General features: G+C 40.1%; 1 protein-coding gene and 1 pseudogene across 1 annotated transcript; one reads left to right on the top strand and one right to left on the bottom strand.

Annotated features, from left to right (window-relative positions):
* Window positions 1-6424: 6424 nt before the first annotated feature.
* LOC129723343 (putative nuclease HARBI1) lies at window positions 6425-9336 on the top strand (annotated as a pseudogene).
* Window positions 8379-14025, bottom strand: LOC129719898 (uncharacterized). The gene is made up of 3 exons (XM_055671313.1): window positions 13584-14025; window positions 9386-9924; window positions 8379-9327 (listed from the first exon to the last, which is right to left on the bottom strand). Exons 1-2 carry the CDS (start codon window positions 14023-14025, stop codon window positions 9386-9388), a joined length of 981 nt encoding a protein of 326 aa, XP_055527288.1. The 3' UTR covers window positions 8379-9327.
* Window positions 14026-15077: the final 1052 nt, after the last annotated feature.

Below are 15077 nucleotides of genomic sequence, written 5' to 3' on the forward strand. Positions count from 1 at the left end.
GTAGCTGGATGCTGCAACCATTCGTTGAAATTGTTAGCACAATCGTCGCAGAGCCAATATATATTATTGCTGAAAGTTGACATCACGTCCAGAATAGATCGCTGCAATCCGGGAATGCATGTGCGGTGGAACAATGAACAGCAGTTGCCACCGCAGGCAATCCTATCAATCCCATTTACAGGGGAGCTGCATGTTTTGCAAACCGATGCCATAACTCGAACAAAGGATCAGCAGCGTAGGTTGTCGCAAAACAAAAAACTGCAAAACAGCGTCGAAAGATAGCAATATTTATATCACTCGATAACACACGCGTAAAAAATGATTTGATGAAGCCACTTGTAGAAATAACTAACTAGAATTCAAAACTTTTATAATCCAAAAATATGAAAAATAAAACAGCAGTTAAAACAACGTTAACAAACAACGACGTGTTGCCAAAAAAGAAAAGAAAAAAGAGTCGCGCAAAAAGAAAATCTATCGTTTCGGCAACACAGTTTTTGTGCCGTTTGTTGCCAAGAGAGATAAGTGACTTTTCACCTACGCGCACTATAGTAAACGTGTACACCCGTGTAAAGTTGCCTTTGTTTCCTCCAAACTGTAAATCATCGCATCTCGTTGCTTCGACTTTTATCATTTTTTACCATTTTTGGTCGATTATGTTCAGCAGCTTCTTCCGATTTCTGATCACGAATGGAAACATTTATTCAGAAACAAGTAAGATTGTGTGAGTTGCAAGCTATCAGAGATGCGCAGTTTGTTGTTGTTCAGTAAGAACTACTATTATTACACGCTTTCTTCTTGAACAAATTAGTACAACCACTGTCCATAACGATCTGAGGGAACAATTGTACGACCACTACGTGTAGATCGCGAATTGCTAGCGTTTGGTTCTTGTAAGTTTTCCTCGAGCTGATCATCAGATGCATTGGATGAGCGATTTTTATCACAGGGTCCTCGATTTTGAAGTTCTTGTTCTAACAGTCGATCAGAAAGTACAGGTGCAATTTTATGCCTAACAGGGTCTTCCGGCATCGGTCACATCAGGGAGTTCGTCAGGTAGCGTAACATGAGGACGAACTACGTTATCTGGTGGATGGGCTTCTGACGGTGGGTTTTTATCTATAACCTGATCCTCGAGCAGCACCTCACTTGTGTCAGCTTCATTGTTCACAGTACGGGTTATAAATCTCCGATTACGACGAAAATGATTACCAAAATTATCTTGAATCACGAAGGATCGCCCATTTACATCTCGAACAATTAATCCATAGTGCCATTCTCGCGCGTTTTTCTTAAAGAGAACTTTATCACCTGGTTTCAATAAAGGTAGTGGCTTTGCGTTACTATCAAAATATTCTTTCTGAATAGAACGCTTTCGTGAAATTTTCTGTTGTACATCATTTTCATTCAGGATGTTCCGTCTTAACAGAGTTTCCTCAATGGGCAAGCGAGTTTTCACAATTCTTCCGAAAAACAACTGACTGGGAGATAATTGCATACTTGCAACCGGTTTCGTATTATATTCGAGTTACCGATATTGGAACTTATCAACTTGTCCCGTTTCGTAGCACCGTTAAAGAATGTTTTTGGCAATCGCCACTCCTTTTTCCGTCCGTTACTTTGAGGATATCGAGGACTTGAAAATTCGAACGAAATGTTATTCAAGTTAGCGTACCTTTCACACTCCCGAGAATTGAACGGTACATTATCGCTGCGGATGACGGTTGGGTATCCATAACAATTGAAAATCCGATCGAACAGTTGGCAAACACTGCGTATGGTTTTATCTTCCAGCTGGTCAGAGCTTATGAATCCAGAATAAGCGTCTATTACAACAAGCCAGTCACGACCATCATATTCGTAGATGTCAGTCGAAATACGATGAAAAGGATATTCAGGTGACAGGTCCTGTATAACTGGCTCTTTTTGATTATTTCGTCTAAGCTTTTCGCAGATCGTACATTTTGTGGTTATTTCCTTGATGTCATTCGTTATTCCTGGCTAGTAGAACTGCGTTCTTGCTCGGGATAGCGTTTTTTCTACTCCTAAATGCGGTGCATGTAGCCATTTGCAAATAGTTGCTTGTAACTTTGTAGGTATTACTAAGCGATGATCTTTGAAGAGAAGCCCGTTCTCGAAGTGAAGTTCTCCACGATATTTGTAAAACAGCTGGCTCAAATCGTCTAGCTTGTGGTATGGTGGCCATCCACTCTCGACGTACTCAACAATTCGTGAAAAGCGTTCATCTTGCTTCAGTTGTTCAATACACAAATCGTAATTATATTGAGACATGCATGCCTTTTTTATAAGAGTATGAACAATACACTCTAGATCCTCTTGGATTTCACCCGTTTCCGAAAGAGCAGCTCTAGAGAGACAATCAGCTATTCTCGTTTGCATTACAGTTGATTTGCTGCAGTCCCACGGCACTGTAACCAAAAGATCCAGAACGCAGGCATGAAATATTGACTGATTCGGGTCGGGATAAAGAAATCCGTCCCGAGAGGGGCGTCAAAACAGACTAGGTCAATTAAACCCCCAATAACAATTATTTCGTCGCACGGTTTGGCTCTGGAAACTATCGTTGACATCGACCGGATATGCAAATCAATCAATTGCTTGTCGCCTGTTCGATCTGGCGGAAAATAAACGGCACAAATGAATAATTTCCGACCAGATAGGTGGACGGACACCCATACCTGCTCAAGAATATTCCAAGATTTCTCACGGATCACATTAGCTTTTAAGCGACGATGGATAGCAATAAGCACACCTCCGCCGGTCCTTTTTAGGCTGTTAATGGAACCACGGTCGCAGCGGAAGCCTTCATACTCCGAGCCGAATAAATGCGATGATTGGGTACGATCATCTAGCCAAGTTTCCGTAAGGGCAATCAGCTCGTAGCAGCCCTCTGAGAAAGCTAATAGATAGTCCTCGATGTTGGAATTCATACCGCATGCATTCTTGTAGTAAAGTTGGATCGAAGAGTTTGCTCTGCATGCATCAGGTGTTCTGGATTCGGTGAGCGACGGACTTGTCAATGCGTCAGGTATACTAAAACACGAATCTGAATTTGAGTATTCATCGTCAGGAGCATGAAACGGAAGATACTTAACTTGTGCGAGAGTCGGTTGACTCTCGCATGACAATATCACAGCATTTGAGTGGGCCAATTTGCTATTGGCGAAATCTATCCGGGCGTACTTGGTCAAACTCGAACTCACGAACGAAAACCCCAGTGGGCCATGTTGATGCTCGTAGAGCAGTATCCCTTAACGCTTTTGGTACTTCCACCCGGAAAGAAACAAAGTTCAGCTTTGTAATATCAGCAACTTTTTTACCCGGTTTACAACATTTAGCGTTTCACTGTTGCCGAGACATTCTTGCGACATAGTGACAACATCATCAACTGTATGGCTCGGATCCAGCCGGCTCAAATAAAGCCAAAATTGCTGCCGTTCATCAGCAACGGTTTTTATTTTGCACTGAACCAACCTTGTGCCACAGACACCAGCCGTAGCGGGACGAAATTTGACATTGTCTTCACGACTCCGTTTAGGTGTCGGTTGCTCTCCGGGTTGTCGCTGAGAATAGAAAATTTTTTGAGCCGGAGCTGCAGCGCTGATCGGAAAGTGCTTTTCAATGCGAGAAGATAGATCTATGACGACCGTGTTTAATTTGTCGACAGGTTCACGCAGCATCGATGAGTCGGTGATGGGGGGCTAGCGGTAGCTGGATGCTGCAACCATTCGTTGAAATTGTTAGCACAATCGTCGCAGAGCCAAAATATATTATTGCTGAAAGTTGACATCACGTCCAGAATAGATCGCTGCAATCCGGGAATGCATGTGCGGTGGAACAATGAACAGCAGTTGCCACCGCAGGCAATCCTATCGATCCCATTTCGGGGAGCTGCATGTTTTGCAAACCGATGACATAACTCGAACAAAGGATCAGCAGCGTAGGTTGTCGCAAAACAAAAAACTGCAAAACAGCGTCGAAAGATAGCAATATTTATATCACTCGATAACACACGCGTAAAAAATGATTCGATGAAGCCACTTGTAGAAATAACTAACTAGAATTCAAAACTTTTATAATCCAAAAATACGAAACATAAAACAGCAGTTAAAACAACGTTAATAAACAACGACGTGTTGCCAAAAAAAAAGAAAAAAGAGTCGCGCAAAAAGAAAATCTATCGTTTCGGCAACACAGTTTTTGTGCCGTTTGTTGCCAAGAGAGATAAGTGACTTTTCACCTACGCGCACTATAGTAAACGTGTACACCCGTGTAAAGTTGCCTTTGTTTCCTCCAAACTGTAAATCATCGCATCTCGTTGCTTCGACTTTTGTCATTTTTTACCATTTTTGGTCGATTATGTTCAGCAGCTTCTTCCGATTTCTGATCACGAATGGAAACATTTATTCAGAAACAAGTAAGATTGTGTGAGTTGCAAGCTATCAGAGATGCGCAGTTTGTTGTTGTTCAATAAGAACTACTATTATTACACGCTTTCTTCTTTAACAAATTAGTACAACCACTGTCCATAACGATCTGAGGGAACAATTGTACGACCACTACGTGTAGATCGCCAATTGCTAGCGTTTGGTTCTTGTAAGTTTTCCTCGAGCTGATCATCAGATGCATTGGATGAGCGATTTTTATCACAGGGTCCTCGATTTTGAAGTTCTTGTTCTAACAGTCGATCAGAAAGTACAGGTGCAATTTTATGCCTAACAGGGTCTTCCGGCATCGGTCACATCAGGGAGTTCGTCAGGTAGCGTAACATGAGGACGAACTACGTTATCTGATGGATGGGCTTCTGACGGTGGGTTTTTATCTATAACCTGATCCTCGAGCAGCACCTCACTTGTGTCAGCTTCATTGTTCACAATACGGGTTATAAATCTCCGATTACGACGAAAATGATTACCAAAATTATCTTGAATCACGAAGGATCGCCCATTTACATCTCGAACAATTAATCCATAGTGCCATTCTCGCGCGTTTTTCTTAAAGAGAACTTTATCAATTTCAATAAAGGTAGTGGCTTTGCGTTACTATCAAAATATTCTTTCTGAATAGAACGCTTTCGTGAAATTTTCTGTTGTACATCATTTTCATTCAGGATGTTCCGTCTTAACAGAGTTTCCTCAATGGGCAAGCGAGTTTTCACAATTCTTCCGAAAAACAACTGACTGGGAGATAATTGCATACTTGCAACCGGTGTCGTATTATATTCGAGTTACCGATATTGGAACTTATCAACTTGTCCCGTTTCGTAGCACCGTTTAAGAATGTTTTTGGCAATCGCCACTCCTTTTTCCGTCCGTTACTTTGAGGATATCGAGGACTTGAAAATTCGAACGAAATGTTATTCAAGTTAGCGTACCTTTCACACTCCCGAGAATTGAACGGTACATTATCGCTGCGGATGACGGTTGGGTATCCATAACAATTGAAAATCCGATCGAACAGTTGGCAAACACTGCGTATGGTTTTATCTTCCAGCTGGTCAAAGCTTATGAATCCAGAATAAGCGTCGATTACAACAAGCCAGTCACGACCATCATATTCGTAGATGTCAGTCGAAATACGATGAAAAGGATATTCAGGTGACAGGTCCTGTATAAGTGGCTCTTTTTGATTATTTCGTCTAAGCTTTTCGCAGATCGTACATTTTGTGGTTATTTCCTTGATGTCATTCGTTATTCCTGGCTATTAGAACTGCGTTCTTGCTCGGGATAGCGTTTTTTCTACTCCTAAATGCGGTGCATGTAGCCATTTGCAAATAGTTGCTTGTAACTTTGTAGGTATTACTAAGCGATGATCTTTGAAGAGAAGCCCGTTCTCGAAGTGAAGTTCTCCACGATATTTGTAAAACAGCTGGCTCAAATCGTCTAGCTTGTGGTATGGTGGCCATCCACTCTCGACGTACTCAACAATTCGTGAAAAGCGTTCATCTTGCTTCAGTTGTTCAATATACAAATCGTAATTATCTTGAGACATGCATGCCTTTTTTATAAGAGTATGAACAATACACTCTAGATCCTCTTGGATTTCACCCGTTTCCGAACGAGCAGCTCTAGAGAGACAATCAGCTAGCAACAAGCTCTTTCCAGGAGTATATATGAGGGACATTCCAGGATATTTTAAAAGCATTATCTCGTTTTCGTTTTTACGGTGTAGCTACCCCGCGGACTACACTTTGTCCTATCGCTGTTTTTTTTCATTTTCCGGACTATCCTTTTCCTGTCCCGGACAGTCCGCGAAAGAAACAGAGTGCGATTTTGAAGACACCAACACACTCGCACGTATGTGTCAAAATCAAAAAAAAATGTGTAAAATTCGGTTTGCTTTGATTATCGTTCTTCGCGTGTCAAACATCAGGTTGGATTTTATTTTGTGTGTCATTAGTGAAATGGAAGAAATTTTTAAACTTTTGGAATCATCATCGTCCGAATCCGAGATGATTTGTTTTTTATTTTTGACGCTGACTGTGGAAGTGACCGTACTCCTCGCGTGGAAAATTTTATCACGGAGGTGGTCGATAAATACACAGACGAGGAGGTAAGTTGGATTTGGAAAACTGCTTTTCATAAAATCATTAAAGTTGTAGATAAGATAGGAATTATGCTAACAGTTTTTCCGCCTTTTTTTTGAATATTTTATAGTTCAGGAAAAATTTCAGACTAACGCGGAATACCGCAAATTATCTGATCGAGCGGTATAGAAGGTCGGATTATTACCGCAAAAATACAAACCGGGGGCGGAAGACCATAGATGCCAGGAAACTGATGTTAGCATTCTTGTGGTGAGTATGAAATAATTATTAAAGTAAATTATAAACTTTCTTGCTACCAAAACTAAAACGATTTAATCGTTATGTGCTCGACGGGGTACCCGGATACCCGCAAGTTAAAATCTTTGTAACTTTCGCAATTTTCATTTGATTTTTCGATCATTTCAGAACCAAAAGATTCAGTAACTTATATAATTTCAAGTCAGCGTCAACGTCAGTGGTCTTATAAATATTTGAACAGTATCTTACAATTATTGGATCAAAGCTCATAAAATCTCTTCCACAGGTCATTTTGATGGTTTTGAGAGAATTGGTGGAAGTCCTCCATATGGTCTTTCCGGAACAGATTCCACTGAGACGAAACTGGTTCCACTTGGTACTAAAAAATCGAAATCGGATAAAAATTGCGAAAGTTTAAAGAGTTTTGATTTCGTGGTACCTGGGTACCCCGTAGGACACGTAAGGGTGTTTTTTTCGAGCACATAACGATTAATATTCTCGAGTTATCGAAATTATTTTGAACTTTGGGTTGTTATTTACAGGTTCGCTGCTAATAAAAACTCTTATCGTGAGGTGTGTAATTTGTTCTACTTCTCGGCGTCAACATTTTACAAACACCTTGAAAACTTTTTGAATTTTTTTCACGAAATCGCCAAGGATCTGTTTTCCATCAACCGACGATGGCAAAAAACGAATAGCAGCAAAATTTAAATCGGTATTTAATTGAGCAAATTTTCATTATTTAATATAAACACAATATTTTAAAGATTGCGAATTTCCCTGACGTCCTCGGTTGCATCGATGGATGCTATGTTTACATACGGAAGCCGGTTCATAAAATTCGATCAACTTACGCGAATCGACATGATCTGTTGTCGATAACACTTCAGGCGGTGTGCGATGCAGACAAGAGGTTCCTGGATGTATTTTTAGGAACGCCTAGCAAAGTACACGATGCTAGAATATTCGCAATGTCCAGTATCAGCTCAAAATTGCCCGACATTTGTGGCCAACAGTACTACTTACTGGGTGACGCCGCATACCCCATACGTGAGTATTTGCTCATTCCTACAAAGACTTCGGTAATCTGACGGCGAAGAAAAAAAAATATAATTTAAAGCATGCTCAAACTAGAGTAAAAATCGAAAACTGTTTTGGATTACTCAAACAGCGTTTTCGCCAGTTGGTAAGGTTAGATTTTTTCACAGTTCTGAAAATGTGCAAATTTATAATGGCATGCTGTGTATTGCATAATATATGCATAGAACTTGGTGACCAGTTCCTTGAAACTGACGACAATGACGAAGAAGAACCTGAATGTGAGTAATTAAATTCAACTTGCAAATAAATATTAGGATTGGGTTAACAGTCTGAAAATACTATGACATAGGACTTAAAAAATCGCGTAGCTTACCCAAGTAGTTTTATTAATCATAGTTTTACAGATTGTTGATTTTTCAGTGGGATTTTTCTCAATTTTATTTTAATTAGCACTTAATTCAAACAAATTATTTCAAACTATATTACATTTATTGACATATTTCATTTCACTATAATTATAGTTTCGTTTTATTTTTTTTTACTCTATTATTGCGTCCGACGACTTTTAAGCAGGAATCCTCTGGAAACAACATGGTTTTTGTACTAAATCAACATGTTTTTGTACTATCTCGTTAAGCAACAATGTCTTTTGAAGATTTTCTGACTAGGATACTTATGTATGACGTAGAGCTTCTAGCGCTTAACGCAATCAAGTAGAAAATTCTAAATGTACTTAGCATTAAACTTGCCACAGTTTTTTACTTTGCTAAACAAGGTTGCATATTCAATTTTGGGGTGGTTTTTCGTCGCGTGCCGATAGCTCACTCCACAAGTACAATTTTGAGAAACGATGACAAACTTGTAATCTCTAAGTAGTACTGCAAGTTTGTCATGAATCGTTTCTCAAAATTGTACTTGTAGAGCGAGCTATCGACACGCGGTCAATTGAATGGAATTGACACCCTAAAATTTAACATGCAACCTTGTTGACAAATATATGTAAATCGATCAGTTTGATCCTATTATAAAAACTTACAACCTTGTGATGTATATTCTTTCTACAATTTTAGACAATGGTGAGCCAACCCAGCAGTGCACAGGAACTGCAAGTAGTGAAAATCGCCGAAACGATGCTCTTCGCAGGCTTGGTGAAATAAAACGCGATTCTTTAACCGATAGCTTTAAATAATTATTAAACAACTTTGCTTACGTGTGTATGTATGTATGTGAATGGGTATGTGTGTGTGAGTGGGTATGTGTATGTGAGTCTATGTGTGTGTGAGTGTATGTGTGTGTGAGTTGTGTGTATGTATGTGTGTGTGAGTGTATGTGTGTGTATGTATGAGTGTGTGAATGTATGTGTGTGTGTGGTTTGTATATGCGTGTGTGTGCGTCGGAGTGTGTGTATGCATATGCTTGTGTATTTATAAAATTATTTAACAAATGTGACAACAACAGACGATTCCAATCGAAGCAAAGATCTGAAACCAAAAAACGATATTTGAATAAAAAAACAATGTTGTATGTTAATATTTTTACCTATAGTTTGTCTGCTATTTTATTTAACACCGTGGTAATTGCATCGATCCTCTCCATTCGTTCCCTGTGCCGTTTTTCTTTCGCTCGTTGGTTTTCCTCGTAGGCTTCCAGCATTGCGCGCTGCACTGCGATTTTAGATTGGCCGGGGTTTGTTCCGGGGTCTGGACTCGTTTTTCGCGATTGTTTTGGGCTGTCCTTCATTTGTATGGATGTTGTGTCCATCGTTGACTCCGGCTTCAAGGAATCGTCCATTGCAGCTATTTCCCTAAACTCATCTGCAAATTTAGAGTTCATTCGGGAAGCTCCACTTTTCCGATTGTTATCGACCAATCTTTTATGCCTTCTAGATATTGTTTTGAATTTGTTTTCAATCTGATTTTCGCTGAAATTTGATCCTAATCTCAAGTTCATTTGTCTTCTCATTTCTTGCCATAAGGCCTTTTTGGTTTTGAACTTCTTTAATGGACCTACTTCAGCGAAATACTCGCGGTATAAAGCCAACATTAGTCTCGTTTCTCCTTCACTCCAGCTTACATTTACTGAGTACCGGTTTAACAGATCGATTTGTGCGTTATCCGTAGATTATTGGAACACGATGGTGCTGTGGCTTCCTTGGCCGGACTTTCAAAATGAAAATTTGGCGACTCGACATTTTCATAAGTGCTAGCACAGGAATCGTCTAGCGAAGAAATGTTGGCAGAATTAGACGACGGTAAACCAAAATAATCGGCCACTGCAGAAACCTCTACCATGACGGTTTGCTGAGCTGTAAAACGTGTACATACCGAAAGCTTAGCATATGTTTAGGTTCAGTTTTTTAATTAAATTTTTAGGTCAGACGACACCACCTTTGGGACCAGACTTAAATGACGTAGCATTCATGGGGGAGGGGGACCAGGATCATTTGTGACAAGCTGCGACAAGGGAAGGAGGAGTGAATTAAAATCGACGTAGCATTTTTTTTAAAAAACCGCAAATAAAATGTACACTAAAAATATATTCTTTGCGATGTTTCACGAAGCTTTGCAGTGGAGGCTGTCGAAATCTTCTTATCTGTGGCATTCTGCAGTCTTCTCAAAGCTCTGCTAGTACATAAACAATCACTTGCATTTATAAACACACTATCCGTTTTTGAAAACAAAAATTGTTTCCGCGTGCCTTGTAGTAATGAAAATTACAAGATAATCGTTTGGTTTCAAGTGCAGCAAGTATATATTTTCTGTGCTTTCTACAGAAGCATAATTTATTAATCCAGAAGTCAACATCATATGAAATGCTGCCACAAGTTTAAAAAAAAAGGATTTGGCACGGTGATTTTATTCATAAATATAATTTGTTTTTATGAATGTTACAGCTTTTGTTTTTTAACGTTTCTCTAAGAACGGGAGGGAAGGATGTGACTAATGTAATGCTCCTTTTTTTAGGGGAGAGTTGAGATTTTGTGACCGAATGCTACGTAATTTAAGTATGCTTCCTTTCCCTCTTTTATTTTTTACAAGTGCGAAAAAATAGAATCAGTATTGAATAACTGAACAAAATTGAAATTATAGTAGCCTTATAATTGTAGCGTCCTGCGACAGGATCATTACCGAGACTTGTGATATTTTCGTAAAAAGGAAAACGCGCCGAGTCTCGTACGTGCGAATAAGTCGCACGGAATCACCTACACCACACGTAAGATTGAGTTTATTGGGTACTCAAAAATGCCTAAATACTATGCCTAGGACGCTCAAAGCGGGAGTTCTCTTCTCTGCTCTGATCCGCCGCCTATCTAGCGGTGCTACTCTGGCCCAAGATAATTCTCAGCCTGTCGCACCTGAAGCCAGTTACCTCATACAAAAAAGAGAATCAAATTGTTAACAACGAATAATAATAAATACTCAACCATTGAACAATTTAAATAATACACTAAATCTAATGAAATATATCGCCAGTTCACTGACAAAAGTTCTACAAAAGACACTATTAACTGGCCGGCGTGCGACCGTACCGAACCGTGTGCCATTTTTTTAAATTGAGTAAACACATTTTGATATAAAAACTAATAATTTATTTTTTATGAAAGAACCAATTAAATCCGAACCGAAATCATTTGATGATATTTATTACAACAAAAATTCACTGTAGCAGCTTGCAGAAAAGCGTATGGGGTAGTTAATCTTTGAATACCTATTACTTGTAATGTTTTTGGTGCTTGGTTCGGTTTTGCTGCACGCCGAACGGCTAATACAATCTTCAAGAAAATCAGAATTACTCACATATTTTGTGTTTAACGATTACGTGTCCTGGTGATTCCTGGTACACCGTACCATCATCGTTCACTACCAATGCATATTCTTGCAAATTAATGTTTATTTCCGTCATTTTTCAACAAATTGGCAAACTTTTCGTATAGTAGCACAAACGCGACAAAACAACAATGGTGGTAATGACCAAAACAAAAAGGAAGTGACAGCTACCTCTGGTATTATGCACACCATTGCAACTGCTCGGAAAGTGTTTTTTTTTAGCTGCAAAGCGTAGTCCGGGACGGGATAGTCCTGCCGTAAAAACGAATTCGACATTAGGAACATTCGGGTGTTACACTCGACCATAAATGAAACAGTGAAATCTTCGACACGCGAATACAACGGCCAGTAATTCCTTCTCGATTTGTGCCCAACGCTGCTCACTTTTAGTTAATGCTCTTGATGCGTAAGCACGGGGCCATGATCTTGAAGCAGGACGCATCCTAAGCCGTCTTTGGAACTGTCAGTTTGGATCATATAGGGCTTACTTGGATCAAAAATAGCCAAACAGGTGCTCTAGAAGTCGTGTTCAAAATATATTTCATTTCCTTCCCATGTTCATCGTTCTAATGCCACGGAGAAACAATGTGAGTCAACTTACGGAGATTGACTGTGCGCTAGGAAAGCTTTGGAATAAACTTAGCAAGGTATTTACATAATCCCAGGAATCGTGTGACATCCGCAACATTCTTCGGTCTTTTCATTTCGGTAATTGCTTTGATGTCCTTTGCTAAGGGATGAACTTCCCCACCGCCTATCATATTTCCAATAAATTTAACACGAGTCTTTCGAAACTGTAGCTTATCTATATTAAATTTGACATTGTTCTCCCGAGCACGCTGCATAACTTGCGACAAAAAATAGTCATGCTCAGTTTCATCAGCTCCAGCAATAGCGATGTCGTCAAAATATATTTCCACACCCGCAATGTCACCAAATATCTGTACCATTCTACGCTGGAACATTTCAGGGGCATTGTTGAGCCCAAACGGAACACGATTCCAACGGAAGCGCCCGAACGGAGTCATAAAGGTTGTTAAGTCAGAGCTTTTCCGGTCGAGCTCCATCTGCCAAAAACCACTGCTCAGATCAAGCACCGTAAAAATTCTCTTACCAGACAGACGACTGAATAAATCTTGCTGCGTTGGAATTGAATAATGCTCACGTTTGATGCATTTGTTTAATGACTTCGGGTCAAGGTAGATTCGCAAAGAACCGTTAGGTTTCTCCAACACTTGCATATTACTGATCCAATCAGTAGGATAATCAACGTATGAAATAATGCCCTTTTTTCCATTCGCTTTAGCTCGATTTTGATTTTGTCGTGCAAAGCCAAAGGAATGCGCTTTTTGTAGCATAAGGTCGGTATGGAGTTTTCCTTGAGTACTATCGAACATTTTCCAGGGAACTTTCCCAATCCCTCGAAGATATCCTGGTATTTTTCAATGAATTCGTTTTTTTTCTCGGAAAAACGATTACCAACTTGAACTACACTTAAGCGACTAACTAATCCAGAGTCGACACATGACTTCAAACCCAACAATGGTTCAAAATTAGAATCCACAACCAAAAACGTTGCACTTTGACTAGTCTCTTTCGCAGGGTCAAAGCAAGTCAAACTAACCAACCCGTGAATTTTTATTTATTCGAACTATAGTCGAGAACATGAACATTGTTTACGTTTTTTAACGGCACATCCATTTTATTTACTATATCAATCGGTATGCAGTTTACATCCGCCCCGGTGTCTAGTTTGAATCGCACCTTTACATCGCCCACATGAAAAAGCTTGTGCCACGCTCTTGATTTTCTACTGCCTTGATCGGTCGAATTCACTCTACACGAATCGAAGTTTTCATTAGAATCTTTTGACCATGCATCGTCAACCGTTACTGAGCTAACACACTCACCTGCATCACTCCAATTTACTGTAAATACTGATTTTTGTTCATCTTGTTGTTCGAGTTTTGTCGGTAGCTTTGCACTGTTGTCCGCTTTCTCCGATTTACGACGACAGCAATTACTGAAGTGGCCTGGATTTCCACACGCAAAACATTTAGCATTAACCGCCGGGCAGCTGCGACGGTGATTTTGATTAAACGGCTTTCCACAATTGTAACACTGTCTGCGAGCGATGGCAGCAATCTCTTTTTTCCCTTCATTCGGCTGCTTTTCAGCTAATTTCACATCAATCAGGTTTACTTTATGGTCAAGAATAAGTTTATTCTCAAAAGCAGCTTCAAATACCTTACAGGTTTCAACAATTTTCGTCAGTGGGTCATCTCGTCCATCCAAAAGCTTCAGCTGGAGTTTCTTGTCCTGTACGCCAATTATTATTCGATCCCGCAGCATGCGATCTGAATAAGAAGTTTGACACTGCTGACATTTGAACTCACAGTACTGTATTTGTGTGCGGAGTTCTGTTTCAAACTAGAGGTGGGCAATCCGCTCACGAACTGATCTAAAGAGCTGGTTCTTTAAAGTGAGCGAGTGATCTATCGCTCTTTTAAAAAGAGCGGTAACTCACCCTTTACTTCAAGCAAAAAGCTGATTTTGTTGATCAGACACTGCAATCGAGAGCCATGTAAAAGCTTTACACCCCAAGCGCAAAGCGGCGTGCGTCACTGCAATAGAACTCCAAGAAGCCAGCTGCCTGCTCTACTATGCATAACCACTCACTAGCCGCGGGAATAAAAAATAAAATTTACTTGCCACAGTTAACACACAGGCACACGGGCTGGCTAACGGTGAAAACGCACACGAAAGAATGACAAGAGTGGAACGAAAAGAACTAAAGAACTGGTTCACTGATCTTTTGAATCTATGCAGGCAATCCGCTCGCGAGCTGATCAGAAAATGTTCAAAAGATCAAAATCTTCTGATCACGAGCGGATTGCATGCGAGCTGAACAAAAGAACCATCAGAAGAACCAGTTCTTTGAAGAGCGAAAAAGAACTGAGTCTTCTGAGTCAGCCTGCGAGCAGATTGCCAGAAGATCAGTTCTTTCGTTCTTTTCGTTCCATATCCATTCGTGTGCGTACTCGGTGTTAGTCAACCCGTGTATCTGTGTATGGACTGTGGCAAGTTGATTTTTTGCATGCTCTCGCGGCTGGCTGGTGGATGGGTGATGGGAAATCTCATTGAACATAACCTCCATAGCACCCCCTGTTTTTCTTCATCTGGTTCTAGCTGTCACACTATCGATAGTTATCGATGGTATTAGGGAATTTATCGATAATTATCGATAGCCATTTTAGTCGATATTTCCCATCCCTAAGGGCGTCTTCAGCGGTGGTCCAAATCGTTGTTTTGTTCAATTTTTTGGAACAAACTCAAATTCACTGCTGCACCGGTGGTGTAAATTTGGTTTTATACCAGATCTAAATTGAAAAAATTTGAAACTG

This window comes from Wyeomyia smithii, chromosome 2, assembly GCF_029784165.1.
Source record: "Wyeomyia smithii strain HCP4-BCI-WySm-NY-G18 chromosome 2, ASM2978416v1, whole genome shotgun sequence".
In the NCBI taxonomy this organism is placed as follows: domain Eukaryota; kingdom Metazoa; phylum Arthropoda; class Insecta; order Diptera; family Culicidae; genus Wyeomyia; species Wyeomyia smithii.